The sequence below is a fragment of the Blennius ocellaris genome (assembly GCF_963422515.1).
Source record: "Blennius ocellaris genome assembly, chromosome: 20".
NCBI classification, from domain to species: domain Eukaryota; kingdom Metazoa; phylum Chordata; class Actinopteri; order Blenniiformes; family Blenniidae; genus Blennius; species Blennius ocellaris.
The window spans coordinates 11,662,805-11,686,388 of record NC_137669.1 but is presented as its reverse complement, the minus strand read 5'-3'; the positions used below and the strand labels follow the sequence as shown (position 1 = coordinate 11,686,388).

Sequence of the window (23,584 nt, the reverse complement as noted above, 5' to 3'; positions counted from 1 at the left end):
AAAAAAAATAAAATCAAGTAACAAGCGTATAAAAACTTGTCAATAAAATTAAACTTAAATACAGACTATTGGTGACACATACTATGCCAAATGTTTTTCATTTCGAATAGTGCCAGTGGGACTTTTGCCACCGATTGCAAGCCTGTGCATTACTGTATCTTCTGGATAGTACAAAATAGTTGGATTTCATAATGATAAAAGCCCAAGATGGCAGACTAAATGTCATCCAAACAACAACAACAACAAAAAAAAACCCAAAACAAAACCTTTAATACCAAGTAAGTGGCAGGAACATTTCTAACATCTCATCATTGTCTCAGCACCGATCAGTCGATCTCTGCCAGTGGCTCCGAGCCTGCAGCGACCATTAGAATCCCGCTACTGGTCTGCAGCTGCTCTGGACGTCCACAAGGCGGCAGCAATATTATAGGTCAAACTGGAATGATAACGACATGGCAGTGAGTGGCTGGCTGCTGACGCCTGCTAATGTTTCGGCGAGTGCATGCGTGTGCTTTTACGTGGACGCACGCAATGTCTGCAGGTGTGTTTCTTATTGTTCATCCACAGAAAAGCATGAAGGCAGGGCGAGCTCCACACTTGTCCACTCCGTCCGCTCACTGGTCCGGGCCCCCCCTCCCCCTCCCCCTCCCCCTCCCCCCCCTAGTCAAGGAGGCTCTTTCAAGGATAAACACTGGTCATAAAGAGGCTTCACCTCCGTGGCCTCCGCAGTCCGTCCGCCCGCAACGTGGCCCGTCTTGAGATGCGAGCCTCTTTGCATTGCTACACAAAGTCAATTATCAACAATTCACATCCTAAAAGCAGCATTTACAATCCATCAGTTCGTGGAAGGACAAGCTTTTTGTGCATGGTTCAAGGGGTGAGAGCGCCGGTGTCCTCGCTCTCCACGCCATCCTCCTCCTCTCGCTCCGTGTATTCCGTCGAGCTTCCTACACGGGCTAAAAAAAAAAAATCTGTCCCCTCTCGATCATTTCCCCGTGGTCTGCTCTTCAATTCAAGAGCAGATTTAGAGTGTAGTTAAGTTTTTTTGACACTGATAAATACAATTGTGACACAGAGGAGCGGAAACGTGACGCAGCTGTAGTCGAACGTTGGATCTGAACCGAAGTGTTTAACTGCAGTTTTGATCATCCAGAAAACCGAAGTAATCGTTGAAAAGTGTCCGTTTACATTTGAAAAAGAGATACAAGACAACTGACGGAATGAATTTGGGCTTCTTGATGGAATGATGTCAAATTAAAGATTGTTTTCGTGGCTTTCGGGAGCATCCGACTGTGAAGAAAAGCTTTCAAACATCAGGCAGAAAGAAGAGTTTTGCCAAGTGTCACAGTTTAACAAAGTCTGAGTGAAGTTGATGAATCTGAACTAAAACTACAATACTAACAGGTTTTCCACACAGACTCCTGGTTGTCAGGCTCTTCTAATGCACACATTTTCTTTTTTTTGTTTTTTAATTTGACAATTTTTTCCTGTCTCAATTTAAATGGGATTCTTTCGATATGCCGTCAGTCTAGAACGGAAATCTTCTCCGTTGAGATCAGTGGCAAAAAAACTCAATGAACGCACTTTGACTTCCCATTGTACAAATGGTCACTCGTGGAAAATACCGGGAGTGATTTTTGTTTTGTTGCTGTATAGACACTGTGATGGATGATGTGTGTGGGGGGGGGGGGGTGGAGGAGGAGTGCTGTCAGGCAGTCCTCTCCTCCATAGTGGGCTTGTTGCTGGGGATGGGCTGGGCTGCGTACACACTCCGGCTGTGGCTGTCCACACTTTGAAAGTAGGGGTGACTCAATGCAGCGAAGGCCGATATTCTCCTGGAAGGGTTGAAGGCGAGGAATTGCTGCAGACGGAGGGACAGGATAGAATACAATTAGATAAATATAATAATGGCATGTTCTTTATCCAGAGGGTGTCGAGCTCATTTGAGTTCGGGGCTGTAAACTGCCAAACCTATCCTCAGGTGGGCCGGATCAGTAAAATTAAATTAAAGAGGGCTTACTTTTAATTAGAATTATTTGTTAGTAATTTCTATATGTACGGCGTTTCTCAAAGCAAATTTCTCATTCAGAGGGTCACACCACCCACCATTAACAGGGCCCGTCCCTGCTCGTCCATGTCTGGAACCAGGTCCTCTATTGGCTTCGGGGGCCGAGGGGTGAAGGCACTCTGCGGTAGGGCCACTTCCTGAGGCCAGTCTTCTGCTGAAGGTACGCCAACGACACTGTGGAATGATAACAGCCGTCAGTATCTTCAACATCAGCAATGGTGATGATGAAGCAATCCCCGTCTCTCCTCTCTGACCTTTGGTAGAATTATACTAGACTTGTGTAATGCGGGCGAGCACCGACAAGAGTTGTGTTTCTTCACTGTGCCTCAATAAAGAGTCTGGGCTGGAGGCCTGTGATATGTAAAAACACCCATTTCCCTTTTGGACACCTCCAGTGCAAAAGTGTACTATATATGCATGGCTCTCAATGGATTTGGTTCGTGTTTATCTGTTGATGCTGCTACTGCTGACAAAAAGAAAAGCAACGTGATGAATTTTCAAACGTGTCGAGAAAAAATAAGTGGTTCATATGCAGTCAAATGTCAGTCTTTGCATGTCGTCAGCTGGGATTGGCTCCAGCCCAATCGCCTCTCAATGTTTCCGTACCGTTCAGTATGGCAGGTATAGGGCACATGGGCTGGTCTGATGCAGCCATTTTGAATATGAATACTATATTGATACATATTATTTATGCATGGCTAAAATGTGCAAATGCATCCTTGACGTTATGGCCAGGGGTGCTAACCTCCCATTTCAGACAACCTGTCCTAACAGTTGGATTTGTCATGAGTTTCCCTAATTCTTTTCAAAGGACGGGACTCATTTTCTTGCACAGCATAGAGTCCAGTCTCAAAATTTCTTCACTTATTTGTTGTTCTTTAACGATAAAAGGGGGCCCAGGAGGCAGGAAGAAACGATTTCGATTACTTACTCAAATATCTTCCCCAGCTGATCAACATCTGAGTTTCCTCGAAATAGTGGCCTGGGAAAGAGAAATTGGAAACAGATCAGTCTGACTGCTCATGTTAAACATATGTTAATCTCTTTCTTCCAATATGCTGTCCCACAAAAAACCATGTCGACGCCGAAGAAAATGTGAAGAAACATCTCAGATGAAGGTGGAAAAGGGCTTCATTTTGCGCTCATCGACCTGCTCTTGATGTCAGCGTTAACGTTTAACGTTCACTTTCCCATGGCCCGCTGTGGATAAACAGTCCAAATATATAAGCTTTTGGCCCAAGGCGAGGAGGAATGTGTGACTCTGATGTGAACGTTTGAAGTCGCAGCTCCATCGCATGGAGCTGGGACTGCGGCGCGGCAACGGTGCTGCCGCTCAAGACTGGGAGCGAGGGATGAAAGGAGGGAGGAGCGGCGGCGGGGCCGCTGGTGGTTCCTGTGGCTTTTGGGCCGTCTTTGGGCGCCCGTGGGCAGCCGTGCCGGCCCTGGCACCCGCACAGATTCCAGTAGTCATCATGAGCACAAGCCTGCTGGTTACCGCACAGGACAGAAAAAGCCCATTTATCCTGCGCGTGCATGTGTGTGTGTGTGTGTGTGTGTGTGTCTGACTTTGCTCTCTGTGAGTGTCAATGTGTGCAGGAAACTGGGAGGGGAAGGCGTGTGAAAGAAAAGTGTGATTATTCCAACAGAAAAGCGGCATATGGGACCTGGACTTTCCTGTTATAAAGGTTCCTCTGCATGGAAATGGGGAGGTGCTGTTGGAAAAAAAAAAACAGCACGGTCCTCTCCCATGAACAATACTGCAGCTTTACTAATGAATTATATTCTCTTTCCAAATGTGCTATATGGATGTATGCGTTTGAATTGATTTGCCACCAGCAGATGTCAATGTAAGGCAGGACACTGTTGCATTTGTGTCCTTGTATGCATGTGTAAAGGCGAATATACTTGAGGCGAACCCCACTCAACTGAAACTCAACAGAGACTGGCGAGTCACCATGTGCTCCCTGTGTTTTCCCCCCTTGCAGGAAGATCTGCATAGCTGAACACCCACACTTTCCTACAGACGCAGCCACTGGGATATTAGTCACACGGGGGAGTTGTGTGCATTTCTCCAGTGTCAGAAAACTCACATGCTCCAACTCGGAAGTGGAATTAGGATATTAATTTGTTTCAGTTCTCCCTGAACTAATAGATGTTTCAGTGAGCTTCTTGAACTCTTGCACCACTGCTTTAGACATCTGACTTCTAAAAGAACCACACCACAGAGGCAGTTTTTCCAGGGTTGAAGAAAAAAGAAAACACACTGCAGTGAACTCTGAAAGCCATTTAAGATCAGACCAAACCAGTTTCTGACTGTTGCAATAGAAGGGGGAAAAAAAAAAGAAAAAAGAAAATCACCTCCAGCAAATGTATCACGCTAAAACAAGTAGGGCTGATAATTCTTTGAACCATTTTTAAACCCAGAGTGGTTTGTTGGTTGGAGCGGTGTGGCTGGATTCATACAGGCCCGGCCGCTGGCATGAACACACGGCCGACAAGTCAAGTGCACACCAGTGCGGGCAAACGCGCATGCACCGACATTGTTTCCTAATCTGAGACTTGCATGTGCACACACAAGTGGTGACACTGAAAAGACTGAGTTGGGATAGGCAGCTGAGTCACGCTTCCTTTGGAGCCAACGCGACTTTGTCCCACATTCCACCGAGACAACCTCTGGAATGCGTGTGCGCGTGCGTGTGCACACGAGCGCTTCATTTTGGCTGAGTGGGAAATGGAGAGAAAACTGAACATGTGGCTTTTCTCCATGTGTGTGCAAGGCCAGTGGTGTTGGGGGGGGGCAAGCTCGGATGCTCCGTACCTGCGAACGTTTGAAGCACACGTGGACTTGCCGCTGCCGTGGCGGATTTATCAATCGAGTTCCAAACTGTGAGAAAATCAACACGGATGTGGAGCCTCTCCAAGGGCCATTAAACGCACACACCAGCGTTCAACTTCTTCGATTGGAGGAATGTCAACAAGACGACGCTCTCTGCCTTTTCACACAGGCCGTGACTCACCCCGGCACTATCCCAGCCATGCAGATGCAGACTTGTACAATATTTGCTTGAATTCCATTGACAACAGCGACTCTCGTTACAGTCCACAGTCGTTCAAAAGGCTGTTTGATAACGGCATGTCAGATTATGAAAGTGAAGAAGAGGGAGCTGGGGGCTGCAAGCCTTTGAAGTTTCATGAGTCATAAAGGAAATGTTCTCATGCTGGGACTCTGTGCTTTTCTGACCTGCAGTTTGAGGTGACGTGGGGGGGGGGGGGGGGGGGGGGGGCTCTGACATGAGACTGCAACGTACATTCAACATGACAGACGGTCTATTCAAAGTGAGAAAATGCTGAAAAGTAGAATTCGGGGATAATGCTACCCCAGTTTCAGCCCTGGAGCTTCTCGGATGGATTTAACATGTTATTTATGTTTTTGTGTTGGCAGTGCACCCTCATACCAGTCTGACTGCTTGTGTGAAAATGTTCCACAGTTGAACTGTGTGGTGGTGACCTGCTCGACATTCCAAAGAAGAAAGATAACATGTCTGGAGCAGCTACATTTAGTTTCTATGTAGCCTGCAACAAACTGCAAGCTTGCATTAGATATATATATATATATATATGTTTTTTTTTTTTTTAAGAATCAACTTTTGGTGTATTTTTACACCTTTGCTCAACATTCTAACTATAGAGACAGTATTTCTAAGGCTATATATACTCATTTGATCTAAGAACGTTACAATAAACACACGCTGTTATAAAAGGCTTTCTGCAGGAGAGCCTGATTCCCAGGATGTAAATGATTCTTAATCTTAAACTCAACAGCATCAAGCTCATCCATGCATGTTATACACTTTCCTCCATTCAGTAGTGTTGTTTTCTCCCAGGTGCCCTTTAATCTCTGACAGGTGGCCTTTTAAAAAGCCATCTTTAATCACCTATACAGAGGAAAAGAGGGAGAGATTATGTGATTGGTTCATGGCCACATCAAAAAACTCTGCCTCACATTGCACATTAAGGCAAAGTTGGACGGGTGCCAGATGAACACACACGTATGTGTGTGTGTATATATATATATATATATATTTGTTTTAAGATCACAGGTTGAATTCCCACATGCCCAGAGATCAGGAAGCACATCTAAATTTATGAGCAGACATGACTATGAATATCTTCCATGTAAAGAAGTGACCATGTGATGCAACGCTAAAAAAAAAGTAAAGAAAATGAACATGTGAAAAATATTTCCACTTCTCCAAAAACATTGTACTTTCCAACTATTTTCATTGTCGGGGAATTTGCACTCAATCTACATTTTGTTAATAAAGTGACATTTGGTTTATTGAACGTGTGAAAAAAATTTGAGCATAACTGCAGTTACTTGAAGGTCAGAATGAAAAGCTCAAATTACAAATATAATATGTGAAAGAAGTAAATGAGTGACATTTTGTTTACTATCAAATAAGATGAATCTCAGCCCATCATAAAAAGCCAAATCTACAGACATATAGATATGTTAAATGCATTTTATTTTGATTCATGCTGCAACACTGATGGCAGAACTGGTGATATATCTGCAGTTTGTGTGTCTTTCAGACCAATATTGTTGTGTGAAGTACAAACTTTGTCAGCACTATGTCAATTGTCATGCGTCACCAGTTTCACATGACTTAGAACATGCAATAACAATCTGAGAGAAAAGTTTACATTCTACTCCAGTTCCCACTGTAACACTTTCTTTTTAACATGGGAACAAAACATTAAAAAAAACTGCTGTTATGTATTTCTTTTGGAAAACAACTCCCGAAATAAAGTTGCGTGATGGTTTAAGTGCAAGTTCAATTCCAAGTTGGATTGTTGTGGTGGCAATTTTCAACTGCAAACAACTTATACACTATATAGAGCAGTTGCAAGTATTTCTGGAGTGCATATACATTTCCAAAGCTTCCTTTTGTACCAGCGTGTGACGAAGTGGGAACACTCAAAAAGATCTGGATACAAACAAGCTCGTGGTGCTGACGACTTCATAGCGGCCACTGGCAACCTGGCCTTAATGCCATAAGATCCAGAGGAAATGAATATAGAGAACAATGTACCAGACAGTGCTGATTAACAACTATTTACTGAGAAACATGCACACATGATGATCTCGGTTTTAGTTTTTAGTCCAGGAGTGCGATACAGGCAGAAGACATTGATTAAGGAAGAAAGAAAGAAAGAAAAAAAAGGACGAGGGGGCTTCCTGTGGGCATCGTGTCACATTTTATTCTCATGCCATCGATACTTCATCAGAATTCAAAGTTAGACTATGGCATAGGAAAGAATACTACTCATCCTAATCTATGACTTAACATTTGAAAGAAAAAACCTTTATTCACATAAGCTGAAGGTTACGTCTCATATTGTGATTTCCTACAAAGTATTGGCGCCACTTCTTTTACTCGCACTGGGATCACGCAGGATATCAGTGGAATCACTAATGTGAAGCATCCACGTTCATTCCTTTGCTCGCCTTTCGCCCGGAATGCGCCACGAGAGCCCGAGTGTTCCCACCATGTGCAATGAGCGGGGGTGGATGTGCGGCGGTGCGTGCTGGTGAAGACGGTTGGGGAAGGAAGCTGGGCTGCTCCTCCTGGCACTCAGCCCTACCTCAGACAGACTGTTCTTATCTGCGATGGTGCACATAATTATAGGCTGGCAAGACCTCAGTTTATTGTCGAGACATTTCCATAACGGTTACCCGTAGCTCTCTGTCACATTCAAATGATTTTCATATCAAGCTATACACTCGTGACTTTTTCTCTCTTCCACTTCCAGCTTCTTTTTTTTTTTTTTTTAAAAAGTGGTCCATTATTAGATCAGCTCTCCAGCATGTAAAGTTCGTTAGACCACAAACTGTCGTCTACCTTTACCAAGAAGCAGAATCTTGACTCGCATACAGCAACCACAGCAGGCTGCCTGTGCTACTGTAGTGGTTTGATAAGGCAACTGAAATGTGATTGCGCTCCGCTCATAGCACATCTGACAGGTGCCATTTTGTGAAAAGACGAACATTAAGAAACGTAATAGAGAAAAGGACAAATTCTAGAGTAATCTTTTAAGGTCTGATAGCCCACATATAAGTCTTTGGACACCAGTTGAGACATGTTTTCACATTAAGAGCAACTTTGTATTAATACTGATGCAAAAGGTGAAAGTTGACCTCACGGCTGAGATAACCGATGGTGTGAAGAGATTATGGCTACAAGAGGAGACCTAAAGTCACAAGGGTGGGAGCGTGTGTACAGTATACATTCTTTACATCCCTCTAGGTCGCTGATCATAATCAATTGCTGTAAAACAATCGGCATATCGTTTCAAACTATGGCTTAAAACTGCTCCTGTACTGCTCATTATGGTCAACATCGACTGTCTCACAAGTGGCAGCTTGGTAAGTAACTCCAAGTATCATTCATTCGTAACCTTTTGAGAAAATAAAACAACAAGAATATGCAATATATTTTGTACTTCCAATACAACCACATTCCTGATATCGGTATGGCTGTATTGTTAGTTAAGCATGTTTCACGGTGGAAATGGAAGATCTGAAGATGCTTTCAAGATTTGATATGGATAACATGTGGGACTGTGACTTTTAGAGACAATCTGCTTGTTTTGTTCGACTTAAACATTTGTTTACTCGATTTAAAAGTCAAAATTAAGAATTATGTACACGTTCAATGGGTGGTACGGCAGAGCAGCAGATAACAATGTTGTTTCACAGTAAGGTTACTGCTTTTGCTTCCACCCTCACTGGGAGGATAGTGTGTGTGTGTTGGCCCTACGATGGCACCCCCCCGTCATCATGCACTGGATCAATGAAAAAAACACAAAAACGAAATGCACAACGTTTTGAGTTCTGGGAGATGACGCTGATGTTGGACCTCACCTTCTCCTGAACATCTCGGCGAAGATGCAGCCCACGCTCCACAGGTCCACTGGCGTCGCGTAACTGGACTGGAGCAGCACTTCAGGCGCTCTGTACCACAGCGTCACCACCTGCAACACATGCGCGCAGCAGAACGTCACCATCCGACATGCACAGACACCATCACAACCGGGTTCAAGTTTCCATCTTGGGCTTGTGCAAGGCATGAAATCATATCTGGAAGGACGCGTTCTCTGTGATCCCACACCGGTGGGACTTTTGTTACACAGTCTTTCCAAAGACTTCACCAAAAACTACAGCGATGAGTTGGTGAAGTTCGCAATAATGAACACTGTGTTTCATTTTACCGGTCTGGCAAGTACCGAGCACATGAAGTGATAACAGGGTGACTTCAACTGATACCAAACATCTAAAGACATTACTGTGTCTTATGAAAAAAAAAAACACCCTGCTCCCACCTGCGGTACAGCAGCAGCCATTTTGTGCCACTTCACATTAAGCATGCTTTCCAAATTTGTCGCTGTAACTCCACAGGGACCTCCGAGTGTGTGTGTGTGTGTGTGTGTGTGTGTCGCCGTGGCCTGCAGGAAAGCAGCAGCATTGTTAACAGCTACAGTAGGGAAAGCCTCCAGACAAAACTCAGTGACCCCTGGTAACAGAGTGGACTGGTTCCAGGTGCTTTCCTACACTCCACATTTTTCCAGCTGCTTCTGGCTGCAGTTCCCTCTGCAGGCGCTGATCAGTGCTTATCAGGGGCCAAGGTGAACATGTTTGTAAGCAAAAATAGAAAAGTGTGAAATGGATTAGCTCAGCCGGTGTTTGCTTTCCGTCGGAGAAAACCGATACCTGACGTTTCAGTGGTCAGGTACTTACCGAGGCAGTCACCGGACGAAAACCACCGAAAGCCTATCAAAGAATGCTTATTCACTGATTGAGTCAGCAGGCAGTCAGCGCCATGGTCTGATGTATTTCAGTATGACACACGCAGAGCCATTCATGCAATTTGACTCACACAGCTTGTAGGTCACCGTTCCCACAAAACTGCAAAAGCTCAGCTAGTCCGAAGTTTAAAGGCAGCCGAGAAAAGACGATTTGTGTTTTTTTTATCCGTTGCAGCAGATTCCCTGTAGACCCACTACTCCTGCTCCAGAATGAAACATCTTACAGTGTGAGGTCGATGTTAAAACTTTGCATTAGGGGTTCCAGCAGGAGTCGTTTTATGAAAAATCTGATTGTCACCTGCCGATTTATCCCCGATACTCCAGTGTTAAATCAAATGAAAACCCTCAACATAGCTAGCACTCAGGCTGAAGGCATCACATTCAACAACACAAGGTCAGATGTATATACAAAAAAATGTATGCAATTTCAACTTTTACGTACTCTAAAATAAACTCTTAAGCCACTGCAACTTGTAAACCTGGATTTTTCAATCATTGCTTTTCAGGTAAATAAGTCAGATCTGATCATTACATTAATCTAATTTCTCCCAGTTAAATTGTTGTGGGCAAAAAAAACAAGCTCAATGCGAAAAAGGAAAATGGGTAGTGTCTTCGCTCGTACTGCAATTTGCTGCTATGTTACTTTTACAAGCCACAAACCCCTGACATAGAAACTTCAAGCAAAATGGACTTGGTTCATTATTCTAGCCCGAGAGGGAATCTTGACCGACCAAATGCCTGCCAAAGCTTAAATAAGGAGTCAATAGACACTGATAAAAGAGGAATAAAAAGTTGGGTCTCGTCTTTTTGTCCTTTTTGTAAACTGAATGACGCTATTATTAGAGCCGGGAGCTGCATTTTGCAGATGTGTGATAGTTTCTCATCTCGGCTTCCTGCTTCAGTTGAAGCAGAGCGGAAGCTGAGGCTTGCCGGGTGAGAGTGGGCGAGCCATGTCACCAGAAGTGAGACATTAAAGCCGAGATGGAACAGACTGACTGTTTTAGGCCACAGAAGATTTGAGAACAGTGAAACCTCAAAAGAAAATTATGAATGGAAGTTCAACAGCTGCCGAGATATCTGGACAACATGCAGTTTCGTATACCACACGGGAAAATTCAAAAATACAATTTGTTTTGGTGGGGATTTTGAAAGCATTCCTGACTTTATTTTAAGTGCGCTGCAGCTGAACATAATGTCCTATAAGACGTCCAGCAGCCATCAAACAAATAACTATTTTTGGTGTTTTAAAAACACGTATGGATGCATGACTGAAAAATAAACATCCAACTTTTCCAGATGCAGAAGCAACACATCAACACACACAAACACACGCAGACAAACACTAAACCTGACTCTAACACGTGTGTCAGCCTAAAAATCAATTAACTTTCCCGAATGGGGAGCCGTGTTTTTGTATCCACAGTGACACGAGTCCCAATGCGTCAGTATGGAAGTGTTTAGGTCCTCACCAGTATAGAAAAATGCACATGCACGTACACACACACACACACCCACACACGCATGCACACGCGCAGCCTTCTAGGAAGAACCACAGACCTCGAGCTTGGGGTATATCCGCCTCACTGCAACACAGTTATTCGAAAACCCAGCCACAACTGCAGATGAAGGCATATACATAACGCACACATGCATTTGCCACACGCATGTACTGCAGGGTGTATGCATCAGGGTTTTATTTCTATCTGAAATTACACTCCGAGGGTTCGCACTGTAGTGTTTTTGTAGCTCTGGCAAGGTGGCTTCTCATTTTATTGGCGCAGAGAAGAATATGTGTGCAATTTTAATAAGTTTCTTTTCTTTTCTTTAATATTTCTCCTTCAGTGGATATCATAAAGAGACCAACTAACCATGTTCTTGCAACCCGTATGCAACACTCAACCCAGTGTCCAATTGTTTGATAAAAAAAAAAACAGAACTTTAATTGAAATGTGTGGCTGCAACAATAGGGAAAGCCATAACGTATTTTAATTATATTCCAATCATCTCAAAACATCTGTGTGATTCACAGCTGTGGGGTACTTGATTTATTTACCAAGTCTACCGTCACCTCTGCCTCTCCCTTTTTTTTTTTTCCAACCTCTGCCTTCAATTGCTTCCAAAAACTCGTGTTCCTTCTCTATAAATTCCCTCTTTCTCCAAGCTTCGAAGTCTGTAAAACACATATGCCTGAAACACAGTAAAGCCAGCGCTTACACTTTTGGAGAGCCTGTAATATCCATGAATGGAATATGAGACACACGCAGTTTCACACACTCTATAAAATGCATCAGTCTGTTCTCCTAAATATCTCTAGATTACCATCCTCACGGCGACGGCCTAAACACACAAGCTAATGGCTGTTTTCACAGAAATGATTATAGCAACATGTATTAAAAGGACATTCCAAGATTGTAATTCTTAATCTCTTTTTTTTTGTCCCTTCCGCTCCTTTTTTTCCCCCCCAACCACGTTTGCATTTCTTCTTCTTGGGTCTCATTCTCACTCTTCTCATTCTCTGGCCGGCCTCACAGATCCCTTCTTTCCCCGTCTCTGTACGGCGACGTAGACCCTGGCGTACGGCACGCCGGCCACTGGGAGAAAGAGAAAGTGACTCAGCCATAAACTGTGTGATACAGTGTTTTGCTTTTAGGTCAGCTGGTTTGCATTTTCAGCCCATCTCTGTGTCTGAACCCGTTCTTCCCTTCTGCATGGCAACAGTGAAGCCGGAGGAGGTCAAAGAAAGCAGAGAGAGACAGAGAGAGAGAGAGAGAGAGAGAAAAAAGACAGGGAGTTTGACTGAGAGACAGAGAGTGTGTGTGAGGCTGACTCCAGATTAAAGGACAACATTCTGGGAATTCCTTTCTGCTGAGAGCATCCGCCCCCTCACCACCACCTCCACCAACCGCCTCCTCAGCCTTTCGCCGCTGCCGCCGCTCGCTCCTCCCCGCCACCCTTCGGGGAGGAAATGGCTTCTCCCGCCCCAGAGGACCTCTGGACCTCCTAGGCCAGACCTCCAAGCCCGTTCGCCTCGCAACATCCGGACCTGCGTCTGCCCGTGCACAAACAGCGGAGCAGTGTGACAATAGGGTGCATGCATGTGAGCGTGTGGGAGTATTTGCACGTGACTTTGGGAGCACCTGCTTTTTTTTTTTTTTTTTGGACTGGACGAATGTGCGTCAGTATGGTTTGTGAGCTGGCGTGCGTGTCTGCAAACATACATGCATGTTATCTGCAGCATGCGTTTCGATGTGAAAAAGAGTAAAGTCTCTGCTCTCAGATCAGAAGTCTTTTCTTTAAATCGGAGATTAGACATTGTATTCAATCGCTTGGATGTGGCAGCAACTTGAGATGATAGATTTCACGTATTTGTACAAAGTATTAAAAGACTGTTAAGAGCTTCTCCGGATTTTTTAATCTCAAAAGCTGCACAAGCACTACTTCAAGCAAAGTTAAACTTCCTTAATGGCAAGGGTATCTTTGTTTCCCGGATATTGCTGCATGGGAAGTTATAATTATTATATTGGGATACGTCAAAATTATTGGCAGGTTGTGGAGCTTTTGGTCGTGGCGTTGTTCATTCCACTCTCACCAGTTTATCCAGTGTGGGTGATCTTCTGATGGGGGGGGGGGGGGGCATAACGGTGACCCCATGCCATGAGGACGACGGAGGCTGGGGCTTAAGGCCGCAGCCTGGAGGCTCCGGGGTTGATGGAGCTTGGCTGGGGGCCCATGTTTACATTCCCCCTCACTGAGGAAGCCCAGGATAAAAGAGCAGCAGTGCGTGTGCGCACACCCACACGCAGAATGGCTGCTGTAATTGGAAGTTTTAACTTTCTGCAGGGATTGACTGAAGTTGAATCATGGTGCAGGAAATATTCTCGCAGGTAAATGGCTCACAACCGCTGCTTTCCATTTTCTGTACAGCATCCCTGAAGACGATCCTTTGTAGGTTGCTGTCGTTCCAAGAAGATACCAAAACCTAAATGGACAAAGGATTCAGAGTATACAGAAAGGCCAACGCATAAGGCAGAAGACAAGTTATAATCACAACCATAAAGCCATGTATGTGGAATACCGCTGAGGCTGTGATGTTGTGTCTCCAGAGAGGCCCCAGTCCACAGCTCCAGCAGTCAGCCATGTTGTAAACACCATTATTTCACTCCGGCCTCACTTTCCCTCTTTCTTGCTCATGTTATGTGAAAAGGACAATTTACAGTCCCGACAAAACTGCTGCCCCGGGCCAAGAAAGGAAATAAAGGAAAGAAGATTTAGTGGAGTGATGGAGGGGAAAAGGAAGACTGAGGCAGGGAGCCTGTGTGTGTGTGTGTGTGTGTGTGTGTGTGTGTGTGTGTGTGTGTGTGTGTGTGTGTGTGTGTGTGTGTGTGTGTGTGTGTGGGGGGGGGGGGGGGGGGGGGTTGAGAGAAAACTTCAGGGGTAAGAGAGAAAAGTGCAAGAGCAGCACACAAACTGTATACAGTAAAACTGGAAGAAGAAGAAGAAGAAGAAGAAAAAAAGAAGGGCACTGCAACTGTTGCCAAAGTATGCACAGCGTACAGGAATGCAGCACGGGGCCCTTGGCGAACGAAACAAAGACAGCACAGTCAGTGGCTCCCTCTCCCCAGTGCTACCACATCCGCACATCATTAGCTGGAAAATTCTTGATATATGCTGTAATTTTTTCTGCCCCCCCCCTGTTCCTCTTCCCACTGCTGGCGCTGCCTCTGCTTTAATATCCAGGTGACCGCGTGTGCACATGTAAGGCAAACATGCCAATCAGTGCCCCCTTTTCCCCACCTGGAGGGCTGCCAAGACATTGGCAACAATTAATATGCTGGAGTGAACTGCAGGAGAGTGTGTGTGTGTGTGTGTGTACATTCAGCACACGGTTGGGGACAACAAAACCCTGCACTGTGCATGTGGCGGCATGTGCACGTGCGTGTTTCGTCATATCAAGACGATCTTCTGAATTTGTTGTGTACGTTATAAAGGGCTGCCCAAAACTAAACGAGAGACCATTTCCAGTTAGTCCAATCAAAACAATGTTCTCGCTTTATTAGCCAGTGCAAGCAAAAGCAATACGCTACAAACAAATAGCTTCGTTTATGATGGAGCTGCAATGAGACATTGCATGAAACTGCTGACCTTTGTGGAAACCTGTGCAACAGCGACTGGTTCAATGAGAACAAGCGAGCTCAGCTGGGCCGTAAAGAGGGAGTCTGGGTAATTTGTTCATTATGTTTAGATGCTACATTTTCTGGAGACTACTAAAACTTAAACTCGTCTACAAATTACACAGAGAAAGTGACAAGAAAACCTATAAACAGGTGCTGTGACTGTGAAGATAAAAGGTTAAACTTTTTTTTTTTTTTTTAAGTAGCGGAATTACAGCAGTAATGCAGCCTTGTAATGCATTACTCCCAACACTGGCAGTGTATTTCTGAACAAGTACATGTGCGAACTGTGTGTGTGTGTGTGTGTGTGTATTTGCTTATGTCAAACTGGGGCCAGCCCCTTTGCTCCGGCCGGCTGCAGTCAAAGCATAGAGGATGACTTTTCCTTTTTTTCCCATGTGGAGCCGTTTGAGGAGATATCTAAACATTCCCAGAGCGCGCTGCACGTGCTCTCCTTCGTGCAGTGCAAAGGGTTTTCCCCCCCTCCCTACCGCTGCCTGCCTGCTTTTCTTTCTCTCCGTCTGTTCGTCCAGAGGAGAACTACATTGTCTGGCAAAGGGGGGGGGGGGGGTAAACAGGCCCACATACACAGATACGACTATCCAGTTTTTCCTCGGCAATCATAGAAACATTAGAGAAGTACATCAGACTGCTTTTCCAGGCATGATGCATTTATGATGTTTGTATGCATAAGCATCATTAAAATGTGTGAGAGTAAAACAATGTTTGAATGCACAAAAGAAAAGAATATACACAACAATAAAACCGACCCTCAAGAAAAGTACCTTGAATGCCACAAATATGAACACATTAATACATACCATGGATCATAAGAACCATGAGACCCATCAACCTCACAAAATCATATATTCAAGATCTTTTCTTTGTTTGTTTTTAAAACAGCATTGCATATTGCATAACAGACAATGGAACTCTGGATTAAAGAAAGTGCCAATCAAAGTCTGAAAGCTGCTTATTGTGTTAAATATTTCCAAAGGATCTTTCATGAACCTGCTCATATATTCTTATTTATTCATTAATATTTGTCGGGTCTTTGTGGAGTTTGCATGATTTCCCTGTGCAAACTGGAGTTTCCTCCCTTCAACCAAAGACAATTATTGTGAAATAAGTGACCCCAGGATGTTCCCTGTTTTAACCACAGTCATTTGGGTTCAGCTCCAGCACCCTGAATCCTCAGTTGGATAAAGCAGTATAAAACATGTTTTCATTGATTTTCATCAAAATGTGGCATGTTATTTTGTTGTAAAAGCTACAAACTGCAACAAACTCAGCGCTTCAATATAGTTTTCTTACTCACAGTTTAGGTATATAAAGTTAAACTATACAAGTTCAGAAGCTGTGCTAGATTAGGTTTCAAGGTTAAATATGCTGTGCGGCTCTCTGCAAAGCTTATGACTGGCTCCTTTGATCGTAAAGTCCGTGGAACGTAAACGGGGAATATTGTCATCGTGGAAATTTCAATCAAGACTGAATAAAATCTGAGCGAAGTTGAAAGTCTTCTCATTGTAAAAGCCACTCCGCCGTTTCAGCGCAGGCAGGAAATCTGGTTTCAATTTGTTTAATGTCGTCTGAGATATGGGTGTCTTATTCTGGTAAGAGCAGTGGGAAGGCTACAAGCGGAGGGTTGGGGGGGGGGGTCAGTGGAAAGAAATGGGAAAATACTTTTGATCAGGTAACCGCTTCACTCCCCTGCATGGCACCAGCAACAGGTTGAGGGAAACTGTGACAGTGAGTCAAAGATAATCTCTCTCTGTTGAAATAACCCCCAACTGCACTCATTATACAAAATGGCTCATTTGATTATGTGAACGCCAAGTCCCATCTGGGCCAAGACTTGACAAGGATTTCACTTGAAGAATCAGAAAATTCCCCTTGGGTTGTTCCGCCACTCGGTAACAGACTTCAGACGAGCTTAAAAGGGAAATAAAACCAATTTTGCCACTAATGATCTTATCTTGTCATCTCCTGCAAACAGTGGCAACCCCTCATTTTAATTTCACTTCAAAAACTCAAAACACAAAAACGGCTTAATGACCAGTGCGTAAAAAAAAAAAAAAAAAAAGTCTGTCGGCATTCCTCTTGAGGTTTTCTCAACCTTGTTTGTCAGGCAACAACATGCACATGACGTGTATCAGAGCGTCGACTAATGGCATTCACGGGGTCGTCCGTCTGTCCGCCGTCTGCCAGTGTGTGGTCAGGTGAGGCTACTGCGGCCGTGTTTTATAAACATCTCGTCTAATCTGGTGCCATTTCTGAATTATGGAATGACAAGTGATTCCTGTAGAGTACTGCTAAATGGAGTGGTGTGGTTTTTTATATTTGTTTTTTTTTGTTTTTTTATATTTGCCCTCAAGATAATTTCACAACTTTTGCAGAGGACAGGGTGAAGTCGACAGCCTTGCAGTGGATGACATATTACCAGACCTGTTTAGTGATGGAATACAAGTCCATGAGCACACAAGAGAAGAGGATAAAGTTTTATGTATTTGACAACAGTGCATTTACGTTTAATAACTAATTAAACCATCCAATGTCAAATGTCATTCCACTTTTTTTGCAGGCCTATTAAATTTCACAAATTCACTAAGCTGGGAACACGAGAGAGTTCATGTTTAACGTTCTAATGACTGAGAATTATTTAGATTTCATGGCTGTGAAATTGTCCAAAAAGGAAAGGAAAGGCTGCGGTTTCAACTGCTTTACTTCCTCGCAGTTTTTTTGTGCTTTTCCACATATCAGGGTTCAACAACTTGATTCAATGTTGCCAATCAGGCCTTTTAAAAACATTTTTTATTCATTTTTAATCCCACTGTTCAGACATTAAGTAGTCAAGCTGTAAACACTGGACTGACAAAATTGCGCAACGCTTGAGACTCTTTGGTTGTATTTGTGCGAAAAACCCCGGAACATTTGTTTCAAATTCTAGCCGCATCAAAAGAAATAGTTTTCCCTAAAGCAGTTTGGCAGGAATGGAGTTTGAGTCGAGATGAACAGCGAGGGGAAAGGAAAAAAAAAAAAAAAAAAAAAAGATCCCACTGCACTCCTTTCTGGTATGTCAGATTAACCCATCAGCTTTCCCCATCTGCCCGTCACTCAAGGCAGCACAATGAGCCTCCAGCCAGACCAGGGTCATTAAAAAACCATCAACAAAGCAACGGTCCCCCCAGGGACTGCCTGGGGCAGCCTAATCTGGACCCCCGTACCAACCCAATGGGTGGTCTCCCTCCCTCTCCATTGGTTTTCTCTGCCTCCCTTTTCCTCTTCTCGCGCGCGACATGATCAGTGGGTGATGCCGACGGGGCCATCAGTCACACGCAGGCACCCAGAATCCATCACACTTTTTTTTTTTTTTTTTTTTTTTTAAACACACACGGACCACATACTTTATCAATGACACATTAGCAAACCAACATGTTGCTAGGTGAGAAAGCAAACTCATCACAAAAAAAAAAAAAAAAAAAAAACAGAAGTTCAAGCTTTTGCTGGTAAATCATCAGCAGAAAGTACAAGAGTGCGACTTTCAGTTAGCGGCGCGGGGAAAGAAGAAAGGACCCGGGGACTCTTTGACAACATCATGTAAATGCTCACTTCAGCCCACTTCTCATTGCAGTCGCGCTAAATGAATCACTTTGAAACTGAGACAAGCACCTTGTTTGCTTGAGCAACTGCAGTTCTCCAACGTCCATCTGTCTGCCAGTAACGGCGGCATTAAGTGACTAAATGAGCAACTGCTGGTCTGTTGGGCAAAGGGGAAGATCCTCTTAAAACACTGTGTGTATTTATGTACATGTGCGCTGCGTGCACTGCAGATTATCTGCTTTTATTAGCAAGAGGAAACAATGAATGGATGAATGGAGATTGTGTGTGTTGGGGCTGATAGGGGGATTCCAGACACAGGAACGTTCATGTGGAACCCAAGATCCCGTGCTCACGTTGCAACGCTCTGCTTCAGAGCGCGAGCGCGCACACACACACACACACACACGTGCACACACACACACACACACACACACACACTTTCTGTGGCCCAATCTGCATAAGCGAGGAGGGAAATGAGTGTGTGTGCAAACACATTCACGTTCAGTGCCACTGAGCGGGTCGGTTCGAGGACTTGACATCTGCCACTCACACGGTGATTTCCCCCTCGGAGAAGTTCACCCCTGACAGAAATTGTCCCCATGGAGTCATAAGAGAAGTGCAATATTCACTCGCAGGCAAATCCTCCAATGAAAACGCTCGTACGCTGAATAACGTGAAACAATCTGCATCTTCTATGATGAGGTACATTTCCTTCTGCAGGGTGATGGACTTATCAAAACCAAGGAGACACTTATAGTAATCATAAAAAGTACCAGAGACTGCAGACCATTATCACACATTTAGTCAGCCATGACTCATGAATGTTACCAGGTTACATCAATATTTACTAAATGAGAGAGCTAGTTCACCATAATTATGATCCTGTGCCAAAATTGCTTCAGATTTTTTTTCCATACATATGCGAGCGCTGCAACAACGAGTCGATTAAATACGATTATTAAAAGTGTTGACAACTATTTTCATTATCGATTAATTTACTTCACCTTCCGTGCACGTTCCATAACGTAATGCACTTCTGCTGCCCGGCGTTCTCCACCTTTCCTAAGGTACTTTATGTTTCACTTCAAGACTTTTGAGCCGTGTGGCTATCTTTATTAGCTTTTAAATTGTGTTCGTTCAGACGGGGAGGCGGAGGATTTCCTCGCACAAGCTCTGGCGCATGCGTAGTCAGCGCGTACAAAATTTTCATGGCCAACTATTTGATCTTGTAAAAAAATATATAGACAATTTCATTACAAACACTGTGGCCATAACAAAGGAAAAATGTGTAAAGTGTAAACTTAAAGGTTACTATAGTAATATTTTACCAGTCTGGTCCACTCTGGATGAAACTGGACTGTATGTGGTCCCTGAAGTAAATTCAATCTTATTTGATAATTATCTTCTATACACTTGGGACAGCCCAGTTTTACGTGACCTGAATTTAAATGTCAGCCCTTCACCTCACGAACCAAAGAGAGGTCTTTACCGCCGCTCAATGAAACATTCCCAGAGCAGAAAAAGCCAGCGAGTGAGATGCGTGTGAGCAGGTTGTTGTAGAGAAGCACCTGCTTGTGCAGGTCATGTTCACAGATGCTGAGAAGCAAAATACAGTTTGCATTCTTTCCCTTTGCAAATGTTTTTATTTACGTTCATTGATGGAACTGGACCCGAGTTCCCATGAGTGTTTTTCAAACTTGGCATAACAACCGCTGCTGCCCACCAACTCTCTTCTCAGTGTTTTCCCCACTGCACCGGAGCCTCCAGAACATACAAAATCCACATTTGACACTTGCAGGTGATGAAACTGAGCCATTACTCCAGGCTAAAGCCTATCTTTCACAAGCAAAGGCAAATAGTTTCAAAATCATGGAAATAAGACATGAATTTCACCTTTCACAAGCTCTGAAGTACAACAACACTGGATTTGTAAATGTGCAAACAGCCATTGGTGCACATGTGAAGTGGATCAGGACCCTTTAAAAATAAAAAGCCTCCCAAAGAGAGGGAAGAAAAAAAAAAAAAAAAAAGTTACTGGGGCTACTGTTGCTGCCTACCGTCATCTTAAAAAGTCACATCTCTCCTTTTTTCAAGCGCTTCCAAAGACTCCTTTCAGTCCCTTCTCGCTTTATATTATCTGGTCATCAGAGCCTGCAGCTCAACAGTTGGACATCAAAGTGCCGACAGTGGAAAGGGAGGGGTGTCTGTGTCTCCTTGTCTGTTCCATCCCTGTCTGCGACGGCCACAGAGGGATTCCTGAGACAGGCCACGGGGGCCCTTGGCTCTCACTTTACGCAGAGAAATCCTATCATTTGGCTCAGCCCTGCCGAGCTGCCCGCTGATGCCCCGTAAGTGCCCGCGACAACACATTAGACGCTTTTCATCTAACTCTCTGGAGATGGGAGGGGAGTTCAAGGCAGAGTGTGTGTGTGTGTGCATCTATCACAAACCTTGATGGAAATGAGTCAGAGTTTCCACACGTGTACAATGTTCTATTATCGAGTACACTCCAGATAAACTACGCAGCTGACTTTGATTGGAGAAAGAGGCAATATCTGCTGATAATATCGATAATTTATTTGAAAAGCAAAAAAACTGGAGCGCGTCCCGAAGCAGCTTATGAGAAAGCTCAACACCAAAGTAGACCGGTGCCACAGAGGTGGGCCAAAATGTCAGATTACCTCATGGCGTATTATTTTGTGGAGAAAGCCAACACGATATTAAAATCATGAGTGCGGGGGTGTGTAACGAGTCTCTCCGCGGACGAGACCTGCGTTGTTAACGAACACTGGAACTCACCACAGAAGTGAGCGCCATCTGGAAGCTGTAAATGCGAGCGAGACCAAAGTCGGCCAGCTTGATCTGCCCTCCACTAGTGACCAGGATGTTTTGGGGCTTCAGGTCACGGTGAACCACGCGGTGCGAGTGCAGGAAGTCCAGCCCCTGAAGCAGCTGGTACATCATATCCTGAAAGGAAAGCAAAACATAAGTGTTGGAAATACAGTCAAAGTGCAGAAGGAGCAGCTCAGGACAGGCTGACCTCAGTCAATTCATCGCATTCTGTCCGTCGATTTCCACATCGTCACTGCAGGTCATTAAATTTATGCATCTGCTGTTCTGGTGCTCGGGGGTAAATAAAGATTTTTTTCTGGTTCTGATATTGAATGATAAATGGAGAAAGTCATTCATTTTCTCACAAAGATGGCGGCAGCTGCCATGGAAGGTGCTCGGCCTTCATTCAAAGCAAACTGAAATGTATGAACAGGGAAAGATGGAGCCTGAACTTTGGACGACGACCTGCAATTGGTAAAGTGTTTTATTTCTAGCGTTTTATTTATGTGGCACCCATTGTGGGCGCGACATGAAATGAAACTGCAATTTGGCATCATGGTGTGAAGACCATGTTTTCAAGTGGGTGTCAGGCTCCGGGTTCCTGGAGTTCCTGAATTCCTCCGTTTGTCCAAAACCTCCCAAACTGGGTTAAATGGTAAACTGGTGTGACTGTGAATACGCGTTGTTGGCCGTCTCTGTCCTGTGATGGACGGTTGATTTGTCCAGAATGGAAAATTTAATGGGAACATTTCTTGTGCAGTTCTGAATGATTTAACCTGATCTGATGGATTGAAACAAATGAGCCTTTGCAAATTACCAAAGACAGATGGCGAGATAAAGCTGCATGTCTGCAGAAACGATCATCTCGTCCCGTCAAGCTTTTCAAAAGAAGAAAGTCTCAACGATGAGGACATGGAGCGAGGAGATCAGTGTGGAAACGGAAACATTGCGGCGGAGAAGGAGTTAACGAGCAGAGGCCTGTGTCCATCTCTGGCCACGGTGGCAGATGTTTGATAACTGACACACACACACACACACACACACACACACACACACACACACACACACACACACACACACACACACACACACACACACACACACACACACACACACACACACACACACACACACACACACACACACACACACACACACACACACACACACACACACACACACACACACACACACACACACAGAGAGAGAGGAAAGAGGCCCCAGCGTTGTACAAGCACTGATCTGTTACTCCACAGCTGTCCTGCTCAAGTTAATTGGCGCTCGCTCGCTCGCTCTCTTTTTATGCCCAATAGTTGATCTCAGGAATGGCCAAAGGCAGTTCATCCTCAACACATTAGCAGATGCAGACCGGTGTGAACAGGAACAAACTGTCAGAACCAGCTTAGACTTGTTCTTTTACAACTGAAATACTCCTAAAACAGGTTCAACACCTGTAAACAAATAAACCATCAGACCAAAGAGGTTGTGGCGAGGTAGTTCAAACAGAGCTATGATTTGGACAGTCTTATTTATCAAGTGAAGTTACTGCAGGTTAATCTTAAAATAAGATTATTTTGTGTGCCTTTGATGCGAGGAAAAATAAACACTGTGGAAAACACAAATGCCTCTGATGCTGAATGTCTTAAAATCTTAAAACCTGTTCTACGAGACATCCAACTGGGCCCAACACACACACACACACACACACACACACACACACACACACACACACACACACACACACACACACACACACACACACACACACACACACACACACACACACACACACACACACACACACACACACACACACACACACACACACACACACACTCCCTAAAAACAACTCCCCAAAACCCACCGCCAAGACCTCACAAGTGACATGGACCCAAGCCCGCAGCTCTATTCACTGGCCCACCAGCTGGTGAGTGAGTCAAAGGGGTCTGCACACTCAAGCAGAAAACATTAGCAAACGGCGTGGGGCTGGCTGCTGCGCCGGCCATTGACGAGGAGACGGGGCACCCCACACAATGCTGTGGAGACG

At 44.4% G+C, this 23,584-nt stretch overlaps 1 protein-coding gene across 1 annotated transcript in view; it reads right to left on the bottom strand.

Annotated features, from left to right (window-relative positions):
* Positions 1 to 677: 677 nt before the first annotated feature.
* Positions 678 to 23,584, bottom strand: part of cdk6 (cyclin dependent kinase 6) — a 32,956-nt gene continuing 10,049 nt past the window's right edge. Inside the window, exons 4-8 of the mRNA XM_080516315.1 lie at positions 21,505 to 21,672; positions 8,994 to 9,103; positions 3,000 to 3,050; positions 2,107 to 2,242; positions 678 to 1,861 (exon numbers count right to left, since the gene is read on the bottom strand). Of these exons, the coding sequence (XP_080372441.1) occupies positions 1,709 to 1,861; positions 2,107 to 2,242; positions 3,000 to 3,050; positions 8,994 to 9,103; positions 21,505 to 21,672 (618 nt within the window). The 3' untranslated portion in view covers positions 678 to 1,708. The remainder of the gene's footprint in view (positions 1,862 to 2,106; positions 2,243 to 2,999; positions 3,051 to 8,993; positions 9,104 to 21,504; positions 21,673 to 23,584) is intronic.